At 45.9% G+C, this 20,913-nt stretch overlaps 1 protein-coding gene across 1 annotated transcript in view; it reads left to right on the top strand.

Moving 5' to 3' along the window:
* Positions 1–20,913, top strand: part of NUP214 (nucleoporin 214) — a 101,218-nt gene that overhangs the window by 29,088 nt on the left and 51,217 nt on the right. Inside the window, exons 15-23 of the mRNA XM_056860159.1 lie at positions 1,168–1,257; positions 3,270–3,419; positions 4,720–4,878; positions 8,793–8,896; positions 11,270–11,452; positions 12,806–12,891; positions 14,435–14,518; positions 15,601–15,849; positions 18,640–18,789. Coding sequence (XP_056716137.1) covers positions 1,168–1,257; positions 3,270–3,419; positions 4,720–4,878; positions 8,793–8,896; positions 11,270–11,452; positions 12,806–12,891; positions 14,435–14,518; positions 15,601–15,849; positions 18,640–18,789 — 1,255 coding nt within the window. The remainder of the gene's footprint in view (positions 1–1,167; positions 1,258–3,269; positions 3,420–4,719; positions 4,879–8,792; positions 8,897–11,269; positions 11,453–12,805; positions 12,892–14,434; positions 14,519–15,600; positions 15,850–18,639; positions 18,790–20,913) is intronic.

The raw sequence follows: 20,913 nt of genomic DNA on the forward strand, positions 1-20,913 counted from the left end.
CTGGCTCCCCATATTCCTAGTAGGGGTGTGCATGTGGCTAAGTTGAACCAAACCCCCCCCCCAATACCTTATCGGTATTTTTTGGGGGAGGTTATACCGAAAAATGGTGGCAATTTAATTTAATGCTGAATAATGCCGCTTTGGCCCCGCCACCGCCTCACTTACCTGCTGGCTGGGTCTGTGCCCCCACCGCCCCCGAAGTCCATGTGGGCTCAGAGACGGCGGTGCAAGCTGAATGCTGGGCTGAGCCGAGCCCAGCGTTCAGCTCGCGCCACCGCTTCCAAGCCCACATAGACTTTGCAGGCGGTGGCTCAGACCCAGCCAGCAGGTGGGAGAGGGGAGGCTAGAATTTTTCAGGTTCGGGTTTAATAAACTCAAAATTTCAAATGTCTGGGAAAAGCCGATATTGCTATTGGCCTTTTTTGTTGTTGAAATTTTTCGGGTCTGTTAAACCTGAACCTGAAAAATACTGGGGGTTGGAAATGGTGCACAGCCCTAATCCTACATGCAGATCCATCACCCTCCCTTCTTGCCAATGTTTGCTGACTCTTTCTGCTTGTTTCATCCTCTGGTTTTTACTTCTTAACCACCTATGCAAATCAGCAGCTGCCTTGAGACACTTTATGTCCCAGCGTGTACCTGACTCATTCTTGCAAACAGGAAAGGAGCTGTCATCCGGGATGTTCCCAGTTCCACTCTCAGGGCTCAACTACGTGTTACATCCAGGGGGGAATGTAACATGTAATTTGGCCCTAGGTGACCTTGGGCAGGCCTGACTCAATCTTGTCCTCCACCTGCAATGTGGGGATAATAATATTGGCTTATTTGATGGGCCACTGAACACATGAAAACATGAAGCTGCCTTATACTGAATCAGACCCTTGGTCCATCAAAGTCAGTACTGTCTACTCAGACTGGTAGCGGCTCTCCAGGGTCTCAGGCAGGGGTCTTTCACATCACCTACCTGCCTAGTCCCTTGAACTGGAGATGCCGGGGATTGAACTTGGGACCTTCTGCATACCAAGCAGATGCTCTATCACTGAGCCACAGCCCCTCCTGTTGTAAGGACCGGCAAAATGCATGTACCATGCTTTGGCAATGCTAAGTGTTGCTGTTGTTACTGTGTGGGAGAATTTTCTGCTGTATTTATCAAGTTATGTATTATAGGGCCGGTCAACGTCTAGCAGTGCTGGGATGGAGAAGCAAGTTCATCAGTGGAAGGATTCAGATCCTGTCATAGTAGGGATAAGAGAGGAGGTGAGACTTCCGAGGGTTGTTTGCCTGCCCAGTTTCGGGCTGGAGTAGTCCTTTTTAGAACTCCTGTATGCTTAATCTCCTGAGGAGGTTCACCCAAGACGCTGTTTCTGGATTAGCATCTCATACATAAGCTTGTTTGCTTTGAGAAATAAAGGCTGTTAAATAGTTAAAGGCTCTTGTCTGTGCAAACTGCCTGCCCACTGAGGACATGGCCTGCTGTCTCTCAGATTGTTTTCCTGCTCTGATCTCACCTTTGTTAATTGTGAGGCTTTAGAATAGTCTCCAGCTCCATTCTCAAAGCAGAAAACAATGTTAAAGTAAATATGAATCGTAAAGCATCCAAAGGAAGGTACAAACTGAATTAACAGCATTATCTTTACAATTGGGAGGATAATAGAGACAGCTCTAAACTGCATCACGGTTGGAGATTTGACACCGGCTTCAGAAGAGTCTTTAATTGTCCATCTGACTGATCTGAGGTCTCAGATATGGCGAATTTTCTTTTGAATCTAGCTTGCTGGTGGGTGGATGATGTGATACTTCAATGTGTGTGCTTGAATCATTTGATTGACTACAGAGCAAAGATGCAGCAGAATTATCCCTCATTGGAAGAGGTTGCATGTTGCATCTCTGTGTCCCTGCTCTGGGCTAAGAAAACATACAGAAACACATCAGGGTTAAACTTTCCACGGGTTGGATAACAGCACTATAACAGTTTGGGACCAGGGTACATAAAAAGAAATTCTCCTCCCCTTTCAGTTAAGATCTTGCTCAGAAGCCCTGCATTTATGTGCCCCCAGCTTCAGAGGTTAGGTGGGCAGCTGTCAGAAATGGCTTTCTTGCTGGTGGCACCCCATTTTTGGAACTCCCTGATAGTGGCACACTTGAATAACTTTAGGCACCAGGTGAAGACCTTTCAATTCACTCAGGCTTTTGGTTGATTTTTTAAAAATGGCTTTTCAGCTTTAATGTTGAAATTAATATTGTTAATGTTTTGGTGCTGGGGTCCCCACCGTGGTGCCTGGGGATGTCATGTTTCCCACTGACACCTTTCCTGGCACTCGCCAAGTGTTCATAGAAAGTGGGTTGGGCCATGTGGGCTCTTGCCCAGCAGGGCTTCTGACTGGCCACTCGGGATCGAATCGGCTGTACAGATTAAAACGGTGTTATTTCAGCAGCTGAGAGCCCCGTGGCGCAGAGTGGTAAGCTGCAATACTGCAGTCAGAAGCTCTGCTCACGACCCGAGTTCAATCCTGACAGAAGTTGGTTTCAGGTAGCCGGCTCAAGGTTGACTCTGCCTTCCATCCATCCGAGGTTGGTAAAATGAGCACCCGGCTTGCTGGGGCTAAAGTGTAGGCGACTCGGGAAGGCAGTGGCAAGCCACCCCGTAAACAGTCTGCCTAGTAAACGTCGGGTTGTGATGTCACCCCATGGGTCAGGAATGACCCGGTGCTTGCACAGGGGACTACCTTTACCTTTATTTCAGCGGCTGCTTCCCCACAGTATTGGTTTTATTCTCTCTCACTCCTCTTTCCCAGTGTATTTTTTAAATTGGCCCTCTTCTCCTGTATGCTTGGGCTGCCTCTGTGTGTGTGGCTCTGCCACCTGTGGCTGCAGTGATGCAGCTGTTTTGTGATGGCATCCACAACCCCATGTCAGAATTCCAAAGGTGCCCACAGGCTCAAAAAGTTTGAGGACCCCTGTTTTAGCGTGAATGCAGAGTGTTTCATTGAGCCACGTTGGGAGCATGCCTCTGAGAATAGGTGGGATTAAAAATGTTAAATAATTCTAATTCTATTTTTTTTCTTTGCACAAGAGTACCATGTAGCTCTACTTTTAATTCAGATGAACGATGTGTGTCTCAGCTCTCAAACATTTGAGGAAACTGGTGGCTGTGTGCATATTAATTTAGATGTGTATTGATAGGTTGTCCATCGTGTCGAGAAGTTTCTATCTGTTGTGGACTTGGGTACCTTTTCAGGGTCAATAAGCCAGGTTTGTCTCCTGCACAGATAGCACATTTCCAGAAGGAGATGGAAGAACTGAAAAGCAAGACATCCAAAGCCTCTTTCCAGGTGGGCTCTGATGAGGAGAAGAAGATACTGAAGACAGACTCGAATGACCTCCACACCTTCCTCTTGGAGATCAAGGAGACCACTGAGGTAAGAAGAGTCTTTGGGTCTCCTCTCACATTTAGGATATTTCCCTAGAGGTTCCCATAGAATCATAGAGTTGGAAGGGACCACCAAGGTCATCTAGTCCAACCCCCTGCACAATGCAGGAAATTCACAACTACCTCCCCCCCCAGACCCCCAGTGACCCCTACTCCATGCCCCACCATATCTGTGCCACTACGACAACTAGAAACTTACTGTTAAGTTTTTTTAAAACAAACAATTGAAATTCCTGAAATTGAAACCTGAATTCCATGTATAGTGCCATGTTTGCAATTCCCTTTCCCCATACTTGCAAGGAGCAGTGGGACACATGCAGCCCCATAGCAACCTCTGCGTTGGCAGTGGTTTTTCGGACATCAATCAGTACCTTTATTGGCATGTTAGTTACAAAAGCAATTTTATAAAATGGATATCCAATACTAAAATATACAACAAATGAATAAAATTTCATTCATGGTAGCCATCAGGTAAGTTGCGCTTAGTTCCTCGAATCCTCATAGCAGCTAAGAGAAACTTGGCTACATTCTCCGTAATGCAAGAGTGCCCGTCAGCCAAAAGGAAAGCCACTGTGTCTTTTGCAGAGAGATATAAGATATCTTTTATCAGAGGTTCAATATGAACTTCCCGTAAGGACTCATGATAGACACAGTGGAGCAGCCTGTGGGTCATTGTCTGTGGTAGGTTCCATGAACATGAGCAAAGTCCGATTACAGGCAGGGATTTTCTTAAATCTGCCCCAAAGGATTTCAGACGGAAAGATGTTTAGGTGCTCTAACATGAAGGCCCGTTGAAGTTGTGGGGAGGTTAAACCAGAGAAGCTCTAATGGGGAGCAGACCCCACGAGCTGACAAGGACAAGGTTTGCCACACAGTGTCTAGAATCCTTCGTTTCAATAATCTGAAAGCTTGTTGCTCATCAGATACATGGAGAGACTCCAATGGGATTCCCATTTTCTTAAGTTTACGGTTGATTCGTTTGAGCCATTTAGGTTGATAGTAATCAGCTATCAGCTACGATTCTGAAAAGGGCTCGGTCCTCACGACCTTGGTCATCTTTTTGTCCCCATGAGCTCCCAACCCTGCGGGGTGCATATAAGTTACAGGAACTGTTTTCCGACATGTGGAAACCATTATCTGTTGCATCATCGTGTGGCTTCACACTAGCAATGGCGTGGTGATATTTGGCAGCTTAATGTTTTCAGTGGAAAGCGATGTGCGCTGGCGGCACAGGTATTCATAGTCTTTCGGCGTGTCTCCCTCCCCTTTTTTTTGCCTTTTACGCGTAGTCCCTTCACGGAGACATCAGCCTCCTGAAGACGAGCCTCCTGGAGGGGTTTGCAGGTCTGGAGGAAGCGAGAGAGAAAGAGGAGCGAACCCACAACTCCGAGTATTTGCACCTGCTGTATAAGAAGCCTCTGGATCCGAAGAGCGAAGCCCAGCTTCAGGTATGAACGTGCCCTCCCTGACTTCAGGGGACATGGAGCACAATGGGTAGCCACATTAGAGCCAGTGTGGTATAGTGGTTAAGAGCGATGGTTTGGAGCAGTGGACTCTGATCTGGAGAACCGAGTTTCATTCCCCTCTCCTTCACATGCACGGCGGAGGCTAATCTGGTGAATAGGGTTGGCTTCCCCACTCCGGCACATGAGTGGCGGATTGTAATCTGGTGAACCGGGTTGGTTTCCCCACTCCTCCACATGAAGCCAGCTGGGTGACCTTGACAGTCACAGTTCTCTCTGAACTCTCTCAGCCCCACCTGCCTCACAAGGTCTGTTACGAGGAGAGGAAGGGAAGGAGATTGTAAGCCGATTTGATTCTCCTTAAAAGGTAGAGAAAGTCAGCATATAAAAACCTCTTCCTCCTCCTCCCCTCCCTGTGTTTGGAACAGTGGCAGAGGTGAAGTTCTTCCTTTAAGCATCTCAGATGTGCCTTGTCTTGTGCATGGGAGTGAGCAGCCTCAGTGGCTAGAATCACGCGGAGGGTGTTCCCGAGCATTAGCACTGTGGTGCACCAGTTTGAGCCAGAGTCTGGGGGGATACAATTCCACTGAGTTTAGCTTCCTAGATAGCCCATGTAGCATAGCAGATAGTGTAAGACTTAAGCCACTTAGCTGCCAAGCTTGGTGTTCATGGGCCAGCTTAGCCTACATTGTGGGACTGTTGTGAAGGTTAAATGGCTCCATATTCACTGCCTCGGGAGGAGGGCAGACTACTAGTGTGGTAGCCTTTAAATGTCAACTGGAATGAGCAGCTAAGCAGGGCCCAGATATTTATGGGCGTGAAAGAATGGGTCAAGTTGGGCTAGGTGGGGGCCTTCCCAGCCTAGATGTAATGAGGCTGAGGCATACTACCGAAGAAGAAGAATTGGTGCTTATATGCCTACTTTCTCTACCACTTAAGGAAGAATCAGACTGGCTTACAATCACCTTCCCTTCCCCAGAGTAAACAGAGTGAGGTAGGTGGGGCTGAGAGAGCTGTGACTAGCCCAAGGTAACCCAGCTGGCTTCATGTGTAGAAGTAGGGAAACAAATCCAGTTCACCTGATTAGCCTCTGCCACTCATGTGGAGGAATGGGGAATCAAACCCGGTTCTCCATATTAGACTCCACCGCTGTTAACCACAACACCACGCTGGCTAAGGAGCACAGTGAGGAGGCTGAACCAAAAGCCGTGGGCCAGAGGGAGCCTGTGTGTTACTGGTTGCTTGTCTGTATTCTGCAGTGAATAATGCCACCCATCCCCAGCCCACAACAGCTCTTCAGCCCAGGGGCCAGGAGAATGTTCCCTGTGTCTGCTTCAGGCCAATTCCATCTGCTTGCGTTAATTTTTCTGTTCGTGTTATTTTTAACGGGGGGTGGGGAGAGACAGCAGGGATCTTTTAGGAACTGTCAGTTTAATATCTTGTTAAGTTAATGGAGAAAAATTGTTCGTTCGGAGATTGCTTTACCTCCAGCAAGCGCTTTTCCGTTCAGTGCAGTGATTTGTAAGGACTTGCGGTATTGCAGTCAATTTCACGGATGGCGGGGCTCGAAACCGAATGGGCTTGTAAGTGCTGGGTGGCAGCGGAAAGTTCTCGCAATCATGTCTAAGATTTTTGGAGTGAGATGGTGAAACCTGGGGCAGGGGGAGGGGCATGTTCCTGCTCCTCCTGGAGGGGTCTGCAGTTAAACAAGTTCTTTCTCCCCTGTCACGCAGGAGTGTGAAATACTAGCCTGAGCCTCGGCACTCTTATGTAATTGACCTGTCTTGCCCGGAGGAGTCCAAATTGGATGCACCAGGATAATGTGGGGCGTGCTCATAAATAAAGCCGAGCTTAGCAGCCGATCCCTCTTCTGTACAAATTTGTGGCCTTCAGAGGGGTTAACCTGTGAATCTGCTGACAAACTTTCCCCCCTTTTGGAAAGGCTGTTTCACATTCAGGCTCTAAAAGATGGTCTTCACATTCAGCAAAATACAAGAAGAACATAAAAACATAAGGAAAGCCCTGCTGGATCAGACCAAGGTCCATCAAGTCCAGCAGTCTGTTCACACAGTGGCCAACCAGGTGCCTCTAGGAAGCCACAAACAAGACGACTGCAGCAGCACCATCCTGCCTGTGTTCCACAACACCTAATATAATAGGCATGCTGCTCTGATACTAGAGAGGAGTATGTCTAAGTTTGTGTTTTTGCAGGGGCCTCCACATACATATTACCCTGCATGAAGAAAACTAGCATCCATGCATATTACCCTGCATGAAGAAAACTAGCATCTATGAAAAGGGCTAAACTGGGCTAGAACCATTAAACTAGCTTTCTGTATGTACTGAGTCTCCCTTCCACAGGAGATCCTTAAACCCTGTAATTCACCCTCCCATTACATTATGAAGTATTACAGGACGTCATTTGGATTTAACTGGTAGCCGTATTCGGAATCTCGAACAGTTTTTCCCTCTGGTCATACTGGTGGACTAGTCATCCTGGAGGAAGGAGGGGAGTTCTGCTGACCCCTCTGACATGCAGCTTGAGGATCATTTCCTTGAGTGCTGTCTCAGGACAGACAAAAAAGTTTTTTTACGTAACACGCAGTTGACTTGTGGAACTCACTAGTCGTGCTTGATGGCCGCTAGTGTAGGCGACTTTAAAAAGGAATTAGCCCCTTTGCTGAAGCTCAGCAGGTTTGAATCAAATCTGGTCAGGGCCCAGGTGAGAGGGATGCCCCCCTCCCCAGTATGCTACTTTGTATTTCACAGTGGAAGAAAGCCTGGGATATAAATGTAATAAATTAGGGTGTTGAGAAAGGGGAGACTGCATCCCGTCAGTAAACAAGGGACTCTACATAGGTGATAACCCAGTAGTTATTTCTGTGATTTAAATAGTACTTTTACAGTGTACAAAATACTTTACAGCTGTTTCTCACAGCATGTTCCTATCATGATGCTACAGTATAGAAAACTCATGTTCAGCAAATAGCGCACAGCAAAGAATCATCCCTACGCTATGATTCTTTTCTTCTCTGTGTTAGTTGTGGAATGTATAGTTCTTAATGTTGAGATCATATCATCCCTGTGCTGAACTATCTGTACTGGTTACCTGTCTGTTTCCAGGCACATTTCATAGTGCTGGTTCTTACCTTCAAGGCCCTAAACAGCTTGGGGCCTGGATACCCAAAGGACCATCTCCTCCCGTATTATCCAGCCTGCCATTTAAGATCTGTCTCTCTAGCCCTGCGCCCTGGCCTTCAGAGGTGAGGTGGATGGCGACCAGACAGGGCGTTTTCTGTGGTGGCCCCTGACCTCTAGAACACCACCCTCCCCCTTGACGCTCAACTGGTGCCTGCTTTACTTTATTTTTGGTGCCAGGCCAAAACACACCTTTTTTTACCCAGACTTTTAAATTAGTGGTTTTATTATACCAGATTTTTTTAATGGTCTGCTTCATTTTTAGGGATGGTTTTTATGCTGTTTATGTCCAATGGCTTGTTTATAATAGCGTGACTTGGTTTTAATTGTAAGCTGCCTTGAGCAGGACTCCAAAGAGGTTGCATAGAAATATCCAAAATTAATAACAAAATAAAGAAGTGATTATGGAACGTGTGCTTAATTAGACTCTGGGTGGTCTAGATCACACAGACACAAAATAGCTTCCTGAAGTTTAGTCTTCACAATCTTTCCCAGCAACTCCCCTGAACTGGCCAGGTCAGTTTCTCTGGGCAGGGAAGTCCAGAAGTGTGACGTTTCTACCACCAAGAAGCCCCAGGTCTGGTCACCGCCCTCGCTGGAGCTGCCTCGGCTGATCTGTGCTGAAACTGTATGTTCAAATTGAGTTATGAGTATTTTGAATGGGTCGGAAAAGTGACTGTTTGATTTCCTTTCTGGGGCAGGAAATTCGACGCTTGCACCAGTACGTGAAGTTTGCTGTTCAGGACGTGAACGACGTTCTGGATTTGGAATGGGACCGGCATCTGGAACAGCAGAAAAACCAAAGGTGAGTGATTTACAATGCCCAGTCTAAGCAGAGTTACACCCTTCTACGTCAGCTGAAACCAACTGGCTTAGAATGGTGTGATGCTTTTTAGGATGGCACTGTTAATCTTGGAAATCTATTTTAGAGAACAATTTTAGCCATAATATACCTTTAAATCTGGCATTTATGTTTGTGTGTGTGAACTGGTTTTAAAATATTTTTTAACTGGTTATACGTTGTTTATTTGATCCACTTCTAAACCACATGCTGAGCCCAGAGGCTGCTGAGATGTTTTAAAAATGATTTAATATAATATCAAAGACACTAGGATTAAAATATTAAAAAGTTAAGAAAAGCAACAATGATTTAAAGCAGCACTTAAATAGCATTAAAACCATATTTTAAAACAGCAACCTTAAAACGTGACAATCAGAAAAAAAATATATAATCGACAGCAGTTTTAAGAACACTTTTCTCTATAATATTGTCGAAGGCTTTCACGGTCAGAGTTCATTGGTTCTTGTGGGTTATCCGGGCTGTGTAATCCTGGTCTTGGTATTTTCTTTCCTGACGTTTCGCCAGCAGCTGTGGCAGGCATGCAGCTGTGGCAGGCATGCCACAGCTGCTGGCGAAACGTCAGGAAAGAAAATACCAAGACCACGGTTGCACAGCCCGGATAACACACAAGAACCACTTTTCTCTATAGATTGCCAGGAGTTTAAAATAATATGATAGGCAGACTAACAGTTTTCCTCATAATCAGCTAAAAGCCTGCATAAATTTAAGAAACAAGTCTTAAGCTGGTACTAAGAATGAACAGGCTTGGTGCCAGACAAATAGTTTGTTAGGATGTTACACAAAGGCACCACCACAGAGAAGACCCTGTCTCTTGTGGTGACCCACCTCTTATTGTATAATGACAGAACACGGGGCAGGCCCCCTCCAAAGATTTTCCCCAGATCTCAATGATGTCGATATCAAAGTGTCTGCCTGTGGCCGGGGTTGATGTTTTTCATCGAGAAAAGTGATAAAATTGTTCACAAAGTGCAGAAGTAGAGGAAGGGCTGTGGCTTATTGGAAGAGCCCCTGTTTTGCACACCGAAGGTCCCAGTTCAGTCTCTGGCATCTCCAGTTAAAAAGGATCTCAGTTAGCAAGTGGCAGCAGAGACCTTTCTCTACCTGAAACCTGGAGAGCTGCTGGCAGATTGTGCTGGACTGCATGGACTTGCCAGTTTGACTTGAGATTAGTCACTTTCATCCGTTTATCCGCTTGCTGGACCAACCTGAAGGTCTATCTGGTTCGTTCCCTCCAGCAGCTGATGGCTGTGGGAAATTCATGAGGAAGGCAGTGAAGCTTATTACCAGCACCTGGCTCTTCAAGGTATATTGCCTGTATAAATGGAGGTTCAGTTTAGCTACTATGATTAATAGCAGTCGATAGACCTGCCGTCAGTGAGCAGAGGGTTGTAACAGCAAACTGCATAACATGCTCATTTATAGCTTTTTTTTCTGGATTCTTAATAATTAAAACTGCTTTGTAGTTTTCTATGTGAGCCACTTTACAGTGGGAGCCTGTGAGGAATCACATGGGGGGGCAGTAAGGGCATCCAGTCTCTCCCAGGCTTAAGGTAAATTTCTCCCCCCTCCCCAATTTGTTTTCTTGTTTGCAGCTAGTCAGCATTTTGTTTCTTCTGATGAATACTCAGTGCTTCTCAAGCCAGTGTTTTTTTTTCAGGGGGAGGGGGGGTCATTTACAAAGTCATATTTTTCATATTACTCGGAGAGACTCCCAAGTATGTTGAGACCCCTACCTTGTCCGTAGGTGGCCCCAGTGTGCAGCTTTGGTTATCTACAGATAGACCAGCTGGTAATGTTAGATATAGTGATGGCATCGGCCTGCCTTACAAGGTTTTCCTCGGGATTATGTAGGATAAGAAGAAGAGTTGGTTTTTATATGCCGACTTTCTCTACCACTTAAGGAAGAATCGGTCTGGCTCACAATCACCTTCCCTTCCCCTCCCCACAACAGACACCCTGTGAGGTAGGTGGGGTTGGGAGGGCTGTAAGAGAGCTATGACTAGCCCAAGGTCACCCAGCTGGCTTCATGTGTAGGAGTGAGGGAACAAATCCAGTTCCCCAGATTAACGTCCGCCGCTCATGTGGGAGAGTGGGGAATCAAACCCGGTTCTCCAGATCAGAGTCCACTGCTCCGAACCACTGCTGTTAACCACTACATCACACTGGCTCAGTAGCCAAACCTACTGACTTCCTCACTGCCATCTGTTGTTACCAGAGCCTTTTCCCATTCCTCCTTCTGTCTTCCTCTCTCTCGAAATTTTCTTCTGCAATAGTCTTGATTTTTTTCTTCTTTCCCCTGACTTATTTTCTTAATAGACGTCTAATGGTGCCTGAGAGAGAGACTTTGTTCAACACCCTCACGAATAACCGAGAGATAATTAACCAGCAGAGGAAACGGCTGACAAACTTGGTGGACAGCCTGGAGCAGCTTCACTTGTACAAGCAGACCTCTCCGTGGGGCCTCACTTGTGACTCCTCCACCCACAGCAGCGTCCAGAGGTACGTGTCGCTGGGGAATTCCAAGGAAAGCATTCTTTTGCTTCGCTGCCTTGCTGCCTTATGTCCACACTGTGTAATGTGTTAAATCTATCCAACACCGCTGTGCAAAACTGTGCACACAAGACTGTCTCCATGATGGCCAGAGCTGGGTAAATTCCACAGCTCCGTGTACGAGAAAAAAAATGTCAGCTGTCGTTTTTCAAAAAGCAAGGTTCTAGTCCTTGTGAATGAAAACTCCTAGGGGCTGGGTAGAGAGGCTAAACTGGGCTGGTGAATGAGACCTCTCTCCAACTGATGTCAGCCCCATCCATGTCATTGTGTATTAAAAAGGTAAAGGTCCCCTGTGCAAGCACTGGGTCATTCCTGACCCACGGGGTGACGTCACATCCCGACGTTTCCTAGGCAGACTTTGTTTATGGGGTGGTTTGCCAGTGCCTTCCCCAGCCATCTTCCCTTTACCCCCAGCAAGCTGGGTACTCATTTGACTGACCTCGGAAGGATGGAAGGCTGAGTCAACCTTGAGCCGGCTACCTGAAACCAACCTTTTATATGTTAAGTTAAAAATAATGTATTTGTTATTAAAGCAGCAGAATAGGTGTGATAGGAAAATAAGTACAATGCAATACCCCACACACACATTTCCATTATTTGCTGAGGAGGGGATGTGTTTTCCTTGACTTCAAAATTTCCAGGAATGTTATATCTTTAGTTCAGCCTCTACTGAACAAATGTGCACACAGGGAGAATGTTTATTTTTCCTGTTTTGCACTTCCCTCCATCCTCATCCCCTTCCTTATGTCTTGGTTCAGTTGTAATGTCAAACCAGGGATTGCCTCCAAGTGAAGAATCCGGGGGGAACGCTCAGACTTGCACATTGCCTCCTACACCCACCTTTCCCTCAGGCGTGACCAGCGATGTTTTTCTGGGAAGCCATCACCAGCAAATACACAACAGTTCACAATTTCCATGCAAACCAGGGTTAATCTAGAGCTTAGAATCCTGGTTTGCAGGGTGAATGCAAACCATGGTTTGTGGCTTGGATGTAACAGGAAATCAACAGTTTCCTCCCTGAACGTTTGTGGCAGGCAACACATGAGCCCGAGGGTTTCCCCAAGCTCATCTGCATCTACCTGAACCGCGTCTATGTTGAATTATAGATTGTAAATTCCTCCAGGTGGGGACCTTCTTTTTGTTACTCTGTAAAGCACCATGGGCAGCAACAGCATTAAGGAGACAAACCAGGTGAATTGCTTTGAGCCGTTAGGAAAGGATGCTGTATGTTCTGCTTTGTGATGGTGACATGGCTTCTTGGCTTCTTTCCTGTGCTGCTCTTTCAACTCCCAACTGACGCAGCCTTGACAGCGAACTGGAGAGCTTGGGTAACGCCTTGATGAAATTTACTATGGAATCGTGTCCCAAGAGTTTGTCCAAAGCGCCCGGTAAGTCCACTGTTATGGTAGGAGGGGAGGGGAAATGGTGTCTGTCTTTGGTGGGAAACCCCCTTAGACCAAGGTTCCCTGGAAAGCACCCTGGTAACCAGCTGCCACCACTCAGGACCTCCAGAGAACATCTAGACTCTGAAGTATTAGAGCAAAAATGAAGTGACAGGGTAGAAACCCTTGAAAATACCTTATAACCAGCTGTGTAGTTCCTGTGCAGTCTAGCACGAAGGGCGAAAATTAAGAGAAATATCCCAGAAAAATAGTGAAGCCAAAAAAAAAAAAAGTCTTTTTAAAAAGGCTTATTATAAAAGAAAGGGAAAAAGGGGGGAAGCGGTTGGATTCAAAAACGTGGGGAAAGGGCAAAAAAAATATATAGGGGAAAGCACACAGCACAGAGATGTGGAAATGAAAAGCAATACAGTTGAACTAAGCTAAGCACATGTTACCTAAGCTGTAGCAGGTTCCTGAGATCATGTACAGAGCTCCTTGCAGTAAGCAGAAGATGAAGGTGTCATTAACCCCTACCCAGCCACTTGTGGACTCAGTTTCCGGTGAAGACTGACAGCTGAAGACAAGGGAAAATCTCAGATGTCTAGATATTTGTGGTCAATGGACTTTGACCTGAGCCAGCCTCCTTTCCGAAAGTGACACGCTGATGCAGCAAATGGCACGCAAAGCCCTTCTCTGATGTCAGAGCCTACTGTTACCCACCGCAGCCGAATAAAAGCATCAGAATTTCCGTGACAAATATGTGATCTGGCCCAAACTGGATTGTCCTTTGTCCGAATGGGATTAAGTCTTATCAGGATTGTTCAATGTGGAATGGAAATGAGCAGGCTATTCTAATGTAAACTCTCCCAAGGGGTCCAAGGTCCCAGACACTTTAGGTGGCACTCTTACCGTAGTAAGGTTTTGGGGTTTCTGTCACATCAACAGTGTATTGGTGATGGTTTCCTCATGTGCTTCTTGTAGTGCAGGGCTCCAGAGATTCAGCACAGAGATCCCCTGGGTTTGGTGGCTGGCAAACGTTTTGAAGGAGTAAAGTAAATTTGGGGTGGACTTTTCTGACTGGCTGTGTTGGGCCTTCAGAGGTTGCCTTGCTCTTCCCCCATGTTTCCCCATGTTTTGCCTGTGCTTTGTGAGACCTGTTTTATCTCGAATTTGACAACATAGGCAAAACATGGGGAAATTCAGGGGGGAGTGAGGCAACCTCTGACGGTCGGAAACGGTATGCATAATCAACGCAAAGACCCGAAGTCATTGGAGGGGTGGCCGCGAAGGAACGGCCATATATAAATGGCCAAAGTTACAACTCCAGCTCATTTCCTGGCTCTTGATTGTGTCGCTGTGTCACTTGACCTTTGCTTCATGTGTGCGCCTGCAAATTACTCCCCATTGCTTGCCATTTCCATACCATTATGGGATCATTGTGGGATCATTGAGGCTGAATAACAGAAGAGTTATTGGTGCAACGGAGACATGATCCTGAACAAATCGCTGACTCCTGCTTACCTATCATTTTCCCCCTCTTCTTTTCCAGTGAAACTGTCCCCGGTGAAGCAGACTCAGCTGCGGAATTTCCTGTCCAAGCGGAAGATGCCGCCCATCAGGTCAACAGCCCCAGGTACACAGTAGTCCATCAAATAAGCACTCAGCAAAAGCGTGTTCATTTTCAAGTGGCTCTGGCCTACATTATGACAGTCCCCCACAAAACCAGACATTTCTACCACAAATACTGAAAGTTTCTAGCAAACAAAAAAAGGTAATTGTTCCTCTGAAGACTATAGATTTTGCTTTGTCTATTCATATCTAAATAGTTTGAGAGGGTAGTTGTGTTGATTTGCAGTAGAAGAGCAAGATCTGCATCTCAGAGACCAAATAGATTTTTCAGGGTATTAGCTTTCGAGAATCTGTTGAAGAGAGCTTTCACTCTCGAACGCTTATACCCCAAAAATCTTTCTGGTCTATAACTGGATTCGAATCTAGTTGTTCATATCTAGTGTCTCTAGCTGGGATCAGGTCTGATCTGCAATGATTGGATTCTGTATGCACTTGTGTTCTGTGAACACTTCGGTCGTTTATACATGGGTACTTTCACGTTCGCCCCCGGGCTGTCTCAGTTGTTCCTTGGAGTTACGCATGAGTTTTCCATCCATTAGAGATGACCTCGCTGCCAGCCCTCACAAATCCTGGGGCTTCCCGTTCCTCTGTTAACCTGATACTTCCCTCTCCCCTGAGCTCAGCCTGCTTGAAATCCCCATGCAAAAGGCAAAGCGCGGGACGCAGAAGCTTGGTTTCTATCACAGCCAATTACAAAGCAGGGTGTAAAGATGCAGGGATTCAAATACTTCCTGCTTCCTCGGAGCTCTTTCTGAACAGAAGTAAGCCTTTTTAAAACTGTGGCTTGGATTTCTCTCCCCCCCTTTCAGGTTGCTCCTTTTTTTACTTTCTTCTTAAAATGTTTTTTTATGCAAGCAATGAACCTCAGGTAAAACTCACATGCATAAACGGCCTTTGTCAGAGAAAAGTTTGAGACCTTTTAGAATTCCTGCATCCATCCTTGTGGTTTCCTTTGTCGTGTTTTCCTTTTATAATTTTCTCCCACTGAGTGGTGTCACATAAACCCCTAAAGTGGCCGGTGTCAATCCAGTGACCCTTATCTCTCGCTTGGTTTTGAATCTGCTTGGTTTCCCCAAACTTTTGCAGCCAATCTCTCCCAATCGGCTTTCCTGTGCTCGAGATATGATGAAGACTTGGATGATGTTAGCTCCACATCTTCAGTTTCCCAGCCCCTGGAGAATGAGGATTCCCAAGCTGTAGAGAAAGAGGAAGTGTTGGCTGTCCCGATCTCCATGCCCCGCCACCCCCCTGTTGTCCGGACTTCCTCAGTTCAGCCTGGCCTCATGTCGCAGCACTTGCCTGTCGGCAAATCCCACATTCCAATGAACACTTTGAGTGAGTAAACTGTAGAACTTTTCTTGTGGGGATTTATACCAGGGGGATTTTATTGTTGGCTCTGTAATGTTGAGTTTACATTTTCCTCGTTTTCGTACTTATGGATATTGTGATGCTTTGGCTTTATGTGAACAGGCAAGAAGGAGACCCAGGCTCACATACAAATGGTAACCAAATCAGATCCTTCCTGGCTTTCAGCAAACCGTAGCTTGCCTTTGCAGCCATACTGACAAACTTGGGTTTGCCCTTGCCCAGCTGTCTGTCAGAGGAGAGCTCTTGGGGATGCAGGCTTTTGTCATTTTCCCTTCTTCCCTCCAACACCTAGAAGGCTGATTCCTGGGGTCATGGGGCCCACATGGACTAGTAGCTGCATGGTGTGGGTCAGGGGGCTACCATGAGGCAGGTAGTCATGTTGATCCTAAGCGAAATCTAAAAACAGAAGTCATGTACTTTGTTTTTGCTTCACATGCTCAAGCTGTTTGCTTCTGGACCCTGTTATTCAGTCTGCTGTTGAGCTTGCATTTCTGAGGTGTGAAGTTTGGGAGTGTGTTTTGATAACAAGTGGAGCAGTGGGGCAAAGAACAAATAATGACCCTTATGGGAAAGAGCAGTATGTGGCATAGAATTTACAAACTTCTTAACTATTATGTGCAAATTATGCTGTTTTTCATGCATACAAAGTGGGAGTGTTCTTCGAGTATAGATGTTGGGGGAGGGGAGTTCAAATATTAGTGACCGGGATCAGATTCAGGCAGGCTGCTTTTTGTGATGCTGTTGAGTTCCTTAAAGAATGCTGATGTCCATAGCCATCAGGCCTTTATTGAAAATTTGTTATTGGCTGTTTGCTGCAAAGCACGGGAAATCTAATGGATCATTTCACACTGTGAAATGCTTGAGGAAAGCATTTTCCATAGCTGAAACAGATAAATAAACTGGATGAATGCAGTTTTGGAAGTGGAAATTGTAATGAGCCGTTGCAGTGCCTGGATCCCCTTTTGTTGTATATTAGAGTCATTACCATAAGTGTTCTCAGGGGAGCCCATTTTCTCTCTGGTAGTTTGTGGTTTATAATAATAGAAAGTACACAAGGCCCAGAGGAGGGAGCCAGGATATGGAGAACCATGCAACCAGCTCCATGTGCTGAAGATAAGAGTGGTTTGGACTTGGGGGTTTAAACAGCAGCCCCCTGTGCTGGCTGTAAAACTATTTGATACCACAGAGACTTTAAAGTGCAAGCTGAGGTATGACCTGGGGCCCTGAAGATTAAGGGGGGTGTCAAAGATCCAGCTAGGTATGTACGGGACCTTGGGAGCATCTGAAGTGGCTTTTGGGATACTAGCCTGTATATTTAACCTTTTGTAGTTTGTCTCCAAATGTAGGGTGCAGTGGGTACAGATTGTGCCTTGTCACAGCGTATGTGCACTGATTGTTATAGATTATTGGAGAACATGTCAATATCAAATCAGATATCAGATGTGATGAATTAGTTTTTTGTTCAGTCAAGATTCTGTGCTATGAATCCAGTTAAACCCAAATAATATATTTTTCTTTTAATTTGTGTGTACGTATTTTTATTTATATATATATATACACACACAGAGAGAGAGAGAGAGAGAGAGTAAAGGATCACCTGATAGTAACAAATGCTTACTGAGTACCTACAAGGTCATCGACTATTCCATGTTCCAAATACCTATATGATTATAAACTAAAACTATGATACAGGAATATACATCAATAGACGGATATAACTTGTTCCTCCAGAAATCAAAAAGTTTCCAGCATTCAGAAAAATAAACCAGATTAGTTTATCCATCCCTCAGTCTAACTAATTCAGTCAATTTTTTGTAATCTTGCCATATCCCATACCTTATTTATCCAAGATGTTAGTTAAATATTTTGCACTCTCCTAACTCTGTGCAACTAACATTGTTGCATCAGTTTTTTTAAAAAAGCCATCTACTACCATGCATCTATGACCCAAATATTTTTTCATTATATTTAGGAAATGTATATGCTGCCTCTTTAGAGACTTACTTGAGGAGGGGGAAAATGAAAACAATTTGGCATAAAAATAATGCAAACTAACACTATCAGCAAGCGCCAGCAGCAGAATAACTGCAAAACAGAATAGAAATAGGGTAAAAGGTATACAAATCATAAAAGATGTCCGGGGCTCCACGCACGCTACACTGACTGGCTCAGCGTGTGTCTGCCTTACGCCAACAGGTGTGGATAACCCGTTGAACCCCATTCGTGATGGGGATCAGGGATTGCAATTATTCCCCATGAAGAAGGAATTCCCAGTAAGTGTGGGTCATAAGCTCATGGTGATTAAGTCCCTGCCTTTTGTTAGTCTTCAAGGTGCTACTGGACTCCTACCCTTTTCTAAGTCATATAAAAGCACTCAGGCATGATCGAGGCAAGAAAACAACAACAACAAAAGGATCCAATAAGACTTCAGTTAAAAGCCTGGGTAAAGAGAAAAGTTTGCGTGTTTCTTTAACCTGGCACCTCAATGACAGCAGGGTGGGCACCAAGTGAGACTCAAGGAGAGCATTGCAGAGGCTAGGCACCACCAGTAAGAGTGCTCTTTTTCTATGTGCCACTTCAGTCTAGGAGGAGACCTCCACTTCAGGAGGCCTTCAGTCTAGGAGGAGACCTTCTTTCCTTCACCTGCATGAAAGCGGGACTACTGCAGTACCACCTTTATCCATTTAGAGGTTTCAGCAGAGGCTACAGGCTTCATCATTCACAGCAACTGAATGAGGCATCTCTTTTTCCTTCCAGCATCCACCCCCAAAATTATACCTCAAGGGGCAGACAGCACCATGCTGGCAACGAAAACCGTGAAGCATGGTGCTCCCTCTGTCACCATCCCGGCGCCTCAGGCAGCGGCAGAAGCTGCTCTGCGGAGACAGATGGCCAACCAGAATCCAGGTGAGATTGTACTTTGACTGCCTGATGTGGGACCCTTGGTCTACGACTGAGCCAATCTCAAATGCATGCAATTGCCTCTTGTCTGACGGAACCTGCAGCCCATTGCTTAGCTCTTTAAATTGTCCTATAGAAACTCATAGCCTGGCAAGGGCCAGAGACAGAGTTGTGCAGTTGCTGGCTCTTAGAATTGCAATGGGAGACTAGCCGCTGCTTCTCTATACCTTGCTGTAGTTCAAACTCAGCCTGTCCTATTGAATTTCTCAAATTCCATACATACCGCCCTAAAATCCTTCCCCCTCCTGCAAAATTCCATAGACAGTCCGCCAGCCCATAGTAAAGGAAGTTTAACTGTGGCTTGACTCTGCGTCTGACGTAAGTCATGATTTGTTATTCATTGGCGAAACAGAAATACACGAACGCACATGAAGCTGCCTTATACTGAATCAGACCATTGGTCCATCAAGATCAGTATTGTCTACTCGGACTGGCAGCAGGTCTCAGGCTGAGGTCTTTCACATCTCTTACTGCCTGGTAATTTTAACTGGGGATGCCAGGGATTGAACCTGGGACCTTCTGCGTGCCAAGCAGAGGTTCTTCCAGTGAACCACAGGCTCTCCCCTAAACCATGGTTTAAACCGTGGTTTGAAATGGATTTGCAAATTGTAAGTTGTACTAAATATGGCTTGGCTTGATGTTTGAATTGACAAACCATGGCTGTGACCACTGCTGTGGCTCCAGAGGTGCCTGCCCCCACAGGAAGCGCAGTGGAGTATAAAATTCAACAGGCATCTCTGCGCCATGGTTTTGGTGTGCTGATTGAATGGAGCCTTGAGAAGCACAGGAGCCTAGTGGTAAAATAAGTATTGAACACTTTGTAAACTATTCGTTTTTTATGTAGCCCGTTCTTTGAGAAAGTCAGGGTAGCGTTATGTGGTTTTGTCATCCTCCCCACAAACACACACACATGTGTGCAGGCACACATTTTATCCTCAGAACAATCTGATTAGTTTGAGCGATAGTAACCAGCCCAAAATCACACAGTGAGTTTTGTTGCTTAGTATACGTTGGAAAATGGGTCTCCATGGTTCAAGTCTGACACTTTGTCATACTGGCTTCCCTGTTAATTTAAGGGGGGAGGGACTTGACTTTGCTTCTGAGAGCACAGATTTTGAATATTGCTTGAGTGCAGATCAGCGAAGTGTTTCTAAGCTAAGGAAGGGAAGGGGGAAGAAGATGAGCAATGGTGGTGTTAAAGCCCAAGGGAAACAGCAGCTTTGGCCAGCCATTGGCTGGTTTGGGCAGGCAGCTGCTGAGGGTTAAATACTCAGATGTGTGGGCTACAATGTTCAGTAGATTTAGGAGTCTTAACTATCCAATGAGAGAGCCCGTTTCACCACAATCTTTTAAAGGTGCCTCCATACACCTAGTTCTCACTAAGGTAATGATTTGCAGGTAGAGGCTTTTCTACCTATTGATGGAATGTTTTTCCATAGGAGAAAAAAAGTCCCTACATGTAGAGTAGTCTGTCAGGGAGAAGACTGGAGCCCTTCTTCCTAGCATGCTAGTTTTCTATGAGCTACTCTTTTTTCATATGTAGGAGCATCCGATCATGTGACCTGTGGTATGAATTTGCCTTATACTGAGTCATGCCATCAAGCTTAATTTTCTGTGCTCTGACTAGCAGCAGCACACCAGGGTCTCAGGCAGCAAAGGATCTTTCCTAGCTCCTGCTTCCCTACGATCCTTTTGACTGAGGATGCTGGGGGCATACGCAATTAGTGTCATGATAAATCTCTCTTTTAGTGGTGCCTCTGAGCATTGGGCAGTGGCACAGGCCACTTGCGCTGACCTGGATGGCCCAGGCTAGCCTGATCTCATCAGATCTTAGAAGCTAAGCAGGGTCGGCCCTGGTTAGTACTTGGATGGGAGACCGCCAAGGAAGACCAGGGAAGCTATGCAGAGGCAGGCAATGGCAAACCACCTCTGTTTATCTCTTGCCTTGAAAACCCTACTGGGTTGCCATAAGTCGGCTGCGATTTGACAGCACTTTACACCCACACACACAGGCCACTTGCAGGTGGACCACCATCCAAGAGGGCCAGGCCGTAGATGGCTCCTGTTACA

The sequence above is a fragment of the Euleptes europaea genome, chromosome 14 (genome assembly GCF_029931775.1).
Source record: "Euleptes europaea isolate rEulEur1 chromosome 14, rEulEur1.hap1, whole genome shotgun sequence".
NCBI classification, from domain to species: Eukaryota; Metazoa; Chordata; class Lepidosauria; order Squamata; family Sphaerodactylidae; genus Euleptes; species Euleptes europaea.